Source organism: Monosiga brevicollis, genomic scaffold, assembly GCF_000002865.3.
Source record: "Monosiga brevicollis MX1 MONBRscaffold_15 genomic scaffold, whole genome shotgun sequence".
NCBI classification, from domain to species: Eukaryota; class Choanoflagellata; order Craspedida; family Salpingoecidae; genus Monosiga; species Monosiga brevicollis.
Genome location: NW_001865052.1, coordinates 597035 through 601491, shown reverse-complemented (window position 1 = coordinate 601491; position 4457 = coordinate 597035). Strand labels below are relative to the sequence as shown.

Below are 4457 nucleotides of genomic sequence, written 5' to 3'. Positions count from 1 at the left end.
GGACAGATTATTGCTCGAACAAAGATGCCGTGGACCTGCTCTTCCAAGCCCGTGCAATGCTTGCTGGCCGACTTTGATCCCCAGGCTGCCGCTCAACAGTACCCGGCGCTGGCGGATCGCTTGCTCAAAGCGGGCGGCTACTTTGCCGTCCAACAGGTCACCACCTCCATCTCAGCTGCAGGCGCTTACCTGGAAGAGCAAGCCACCAAGCCAGCCGCCGCAGACCACGTCTATCGTGTCTTCTCCTGGCCCAATCGCGAGCGCAGCAAGGCCATCACAACTCTGCTGACCTATCCCGCCCTGGCCGATCGCCTCGACCCGCACAACTTTTCTCACTACGCCGTCATCGTCCAAGCTGGCCTTGATTTGTATCTGTGCGGTACCATGCCACGGGCGGACGCCCTGGTCTGGTACGATGACCCCGGCTCTCACCTCAAGAGCGCCGCACAAATGCAGCGCGCAGCAGCCAACCCTCAAGCTTTTCCCGACGGCAAACCCGAACTCATTGATGAAGAGGCGCGTGCTCCATCAGAAGGGCGCCGAGTAGGCAGCCGCAAGGGCTACAACGTCTCGGCACTTGCTTACTCCGCCCAGACCCCGTTATGCCGCGCCGCCAACAAGCTTCGTGAGGTTTTCGAGGGCTCGCCTCACCATCTCACCTTGCCTCCGGGTGCGCGTGCGGTCGACATTGGCGCCGCGCCCGGCGGCTGGACAGAGGTGAGATTTGATTGATTCCTCGCGCTGGTCCATCGGTTGAGCTAAAACATGGCCAGGCATCTCACCCCCTCTGCCTCTGCCCGGGCCCTTTTGCGCGTCGAATCGCCGCAGTATCTGGCCCGCCATTGCGAGCTGGTGGTGGCCGTGGACCCGGCCATGCTCAGTCAGGCCGTCACTGCCTTACCCAACGTGGTGCATTTTCGCGCCCGTGTGCAAGATGCCATGCCCCAAATGCTTGAGCGGGGCCCATATGACTTGGTTGTCTGTGACATGAACACTGAAATGGACAACGTGCGTTTTCGTATCTGCTTTGCTGCATCTATCTGCACCTACGGTCCCCCGTGCTTTCTCCTCGTACCATACTTCCTGCTCTCACTAAAATCACGCCTCGCTCCCGCCCTTGTTGTTTATTTTCACGTTGTGCGGTGCGCGTGGCCTGTTCTGCGCCTTTGCTACAATAGTGCCTGGCCATTGTGCGCGAGGTGATTCCCGTCATGCGTCCTGGAGCTCTCCTGGTCGTGACTGCCAAACTGCGCAGCAAGTCGGTCCAATATTCAACCCGCACCTTCGAGTCGTGTCACCAGCAGCTGGGAGAGGAGTTTGCCGATCTCGAATGGCGTTGGCTCTTTGCCAACAAGCTGCGCGAGCGTACCTTAATCGGGCGGCGTCGCGCCACAGCCACACCTGCAGAGTAGGGGAGAGCTGGTTGTAGTTCCAACATTATGGGCAGTGGGGACTCTGATTTTTTGTTTTGTTTAGCGCTGGGCTTCAATTGACGGCAAGAGGCACTGCGTGCTCCTTGTCAAGCTATTCGATCTCCCTCTCTAGAGTTTGAGATCCTTGGCCACCATGGTGGCAGCAATGTTGTGATACGTGGCGCGGTGCTCCTCAAAGGTCTTGCGTGCCAGTTCAGCGCCATTCTTAGCCTGGCTCAGCTCGCGATAGAGCGGACGAACAAACTTCATGCGCCCCTGCGACGGATCGCCAGAATCGACGATCGTGAGCTTTGCGGCCGGCTCCTTGCCAGCGCACACCAGCTCGAATTAAACACGCTCCACCAGCCTGGGCAAAAACACCATTCAAAGCATGCGAATACGCGCACCTGCTCAGTGGCAAACTTGACCACCTCAGAGTATTGCTCCTCCCAGTTGCACTGCAGGGCCAGCCGCAGCCATCGGAAGCGAATCTCACTGTTCTGGCTGGCGCCCAGCTTCAAGACCTATGTGGCCATGTGGTGAAGATAACAACCGCTTAGGCCTGGTAGCCATTTTTGGCCCTCGTCTGACTGAATGCTGCCAAGTGGAGCAATGCGTTCTGCCAAAGACAAACACCAAAAAACACTCCTTGCGCACCTTGTCCATGGCTTGCAGAAGAGCCACGTCGGCCTTTTTCGATGTGAGCAATCGGTCAAGCAATGTGCACACTTGGTTGGAATTGAGTTGCTACGCTCTCAAACATTGCCCCCTCCGGTGAGAATTGTCACTTGCGACCGGACATGCTGCGCTCATGCCAATTCCGTACCGCAAACTTCTCTTGGCAGCCTTCCACGGCCTTGTCAGCCAACAGCTGGTCGGCCAGCGCAGTAGCTTCGGCGCCAAGTGCATTATCAAACCTGTACGCGCGACCATTGCACAGCGTCAGGCAGCGTCAGGCAGCGACACACCCTGTCCAGCCAGGCTCTAGCGTGGGTGCAAGGCGCATGTGCGACCACGCACTGGTTTTCTACCGGGGGCATGCCGGGGGTGTTGAACCAAGACTCCCAGTCGATGTTGTCCAGTACTTCCTTCTATGAGCCGCGAACCCCGGCAGGACCCATTCCAAGCATGTAATGAGCCGATTGCTTTTTTTTGTCTGTATTGGGAGTCTGGTCTGGAGCTGCAAGCACAGACCTTGTCTGCAAAAAAGGAGTAGAGAAACGTCTTAAAGTCATCAGTCGTGATGGACTTGTGGGAAAATTGCTTGATGTATGCCTTGAGAAAAGGGTCCATCTGCGCGGGTCCACCCACCTGGGTCCAGTCGACTGGGCGTTAAGACGTGTGGCGCGAGGCAGCCGAAATCGAAGGAGGCCAAGCAGGGCGCCCGGCAGCACACACCAGGGTTTCAATGTAGTAGAGCAGGTTGGAACCCTTTTCGTAGGGTACACTGCTAAAGGCATCGTCGGGGTCTGTAGCTTCGTCAATCTTCGGACAAAGTGCCGTCAGAGGGTTGGTCTCACCAAAAACGTCGATGCTGTCGCGCAGTGACTTGAGGCCTGCGTCCAGATCGTCATTCAGTGAGAGGCAGGTCCGTTGATGACATTCCATATAACAAGTATATACTTCAAAGGTCGGGTCACGCACCGCCAATCGAACTAAATTGGCGCGCAGGCTCGCCATGCAAGGCACCGACAATCTTGCGCTCGCAAAAGACAGTAAACCCTTCATTGAGCCAGAAATGCTCCCATGTGGCTGATGTTACCAGATTGCCCTGTGCATTCGACACGTGGTGGGACGTGGGCACGCATGAGTGGCCGCACAGCGAGCCGGCGCCATCGTGGCTGGTCCACATCATGAGGCCTTACGGTCCAGCTGTGGGTGATTTCGTGAATGACGACCGAGGTCAGCGATTTGTCGCCGGCGAGCAGCGTGGGTGTCACAAACGTCAGCATTGGGTTTTCCATGCCGCCGTAGCTACAAACACGCCGATTGCAAGAATGAGTATCAAGGCATGGACCTTGTGTTATTGGTGGGCCGTCTGAAACTGGCGCATGATGGCACGCCTGATGTTCTCGCGACGGGGTGCAGGCATGAGACTCACGGGAAGGACGGGGGCAAGACAAGCAGATCGTAGCGCTCCCAAACGTAGGGGCCCAGCAGGTCCTCAGCCGCCTGCAGCATTTGCTCCATCTGATGACCAGTGGTGGCACACGCATACGTTGCGAGGCACATGAGTCCAGCTCAGTAGCAGGTAAAAAGCTATGTAACGGGCCCTTACAACAGACGCAGACGCACATCTTCAAACTCTTTGGCGCTTGCTTCAATGCTCTCATGTTCGCTCCACACTCGGCAGCGTGGGCTGATGTCGCTACAAGAGCCAGAAGCAAGGTCAGTGCCAATTCTGTGCGGGATTACTTGCGCTTTATCCAGCGGGGAACCCACGAACCGCGATTCCAGCTTGCCCACCACAATGGCAATGAGGTAGGTGGGCACGGCCACGGGCTGCTCAAACTTGTAAATGACATCATTGCCGGTTTGCGCCTCGCCCACAAGCTTGGCACTCATGAGTGCTGTGGCCCAAGAGGCGTTGCAACGGGCATGCGTTGCATGAGGACGGACAGCGAGCAAAGAGGTGTCACCGTCAGGTGGTGCCATTTCAGAGGGGTCGGCGAACCTTGAAGAGGGCGGGGTACGCGAACTGAGGCCGAGTAGGTGCACTTGGAAGAGGGCGTGTCTATTTGTAAGTCAGTGTGGGGACATGGTTTGGCATGCACGATGTGCCATTGGTGAGCGGTGTGGTGCGGCCCTCGGAGGTAGATTTGTCGGCGCCACGCAAGTGGTCGAGCATTTTGTGTGAGCTGCAGGTCACACCTTGGCAGGGCACCATGCTACGAGCGTGGATGGCTTGGCACTGGGAGAAGAGAAAGGGGTGTTGCTTGCCCGAGGTTTGCTCGGGCGCCAGCCACTGCACGCCGCTGGCCTTGGGCGAGGTGTGATAAAAGACGCGCACCTTGTACGACTTGGCTTGTCTGCAAACGGATCAGG

At 57.4% G+C, this 4457-nt stretch overlaps 1 protein-coding gene across 1 annotated transcript; it reads right to left on the bottom strand.

Annotated features, from left to right (window-relative positions):
* Positions 1-664: 664 nt before the first annotated feature.
* MONBRDRAFT_33026 (uncharacterized protein) lies at positions 665-4442 on the bottom strand. The gene is made up of 16 exons (XM_001747015.1): positions 4284-4442; positions 4087-4146; positions 3859-3982; positions 3708-3780; positions 3514-3602; positions 3278-3386; positions 3057-3183; positions 2811-2968; positions 2607-2723; positions 2433-2503; positions 2239-2329; positions 2070-2159; positions 1820-1936; positions 1179-1688; positions 829-1008; positions 665-717 (listed from the first exon to the last, which is right to left on the bottom strand). Exons 1-14 carry the CDS (start codon positions 4297-4299, stop codon positions 1542-1544), a joined length of 1389 nt encoding a protein of 462 aa, XP_001747067.1. The 5' UTR covers positions 4300-4442; the 3' UTR covers positions 665-717; positions 829-1008; positions 1179-1541.
* Positions 4443-4457: the final 15 nt, after the last annotated feature.

Excerpts from the sequence above, each read along its gene's own strand:
- MONBRDRAFT_33026 (XM_001747015.1), bottom strand. Across the intron at positions 2,330-2,432 it reads ATGCCCCCGGTAGAAAACCA|GTTTGATAATGCACTTGGCG; the intron begins GTGCGTGGTCGC and ends TCGCGCGTACAG. Across the intron at positions 2,160-2,238 it reads GCTGCCAAGAGAAGTTTGCG|CAACTCAATTCCAACCAAGT; the intron begins GTACGGAATTGG and ends TTGAGAGCGTAG.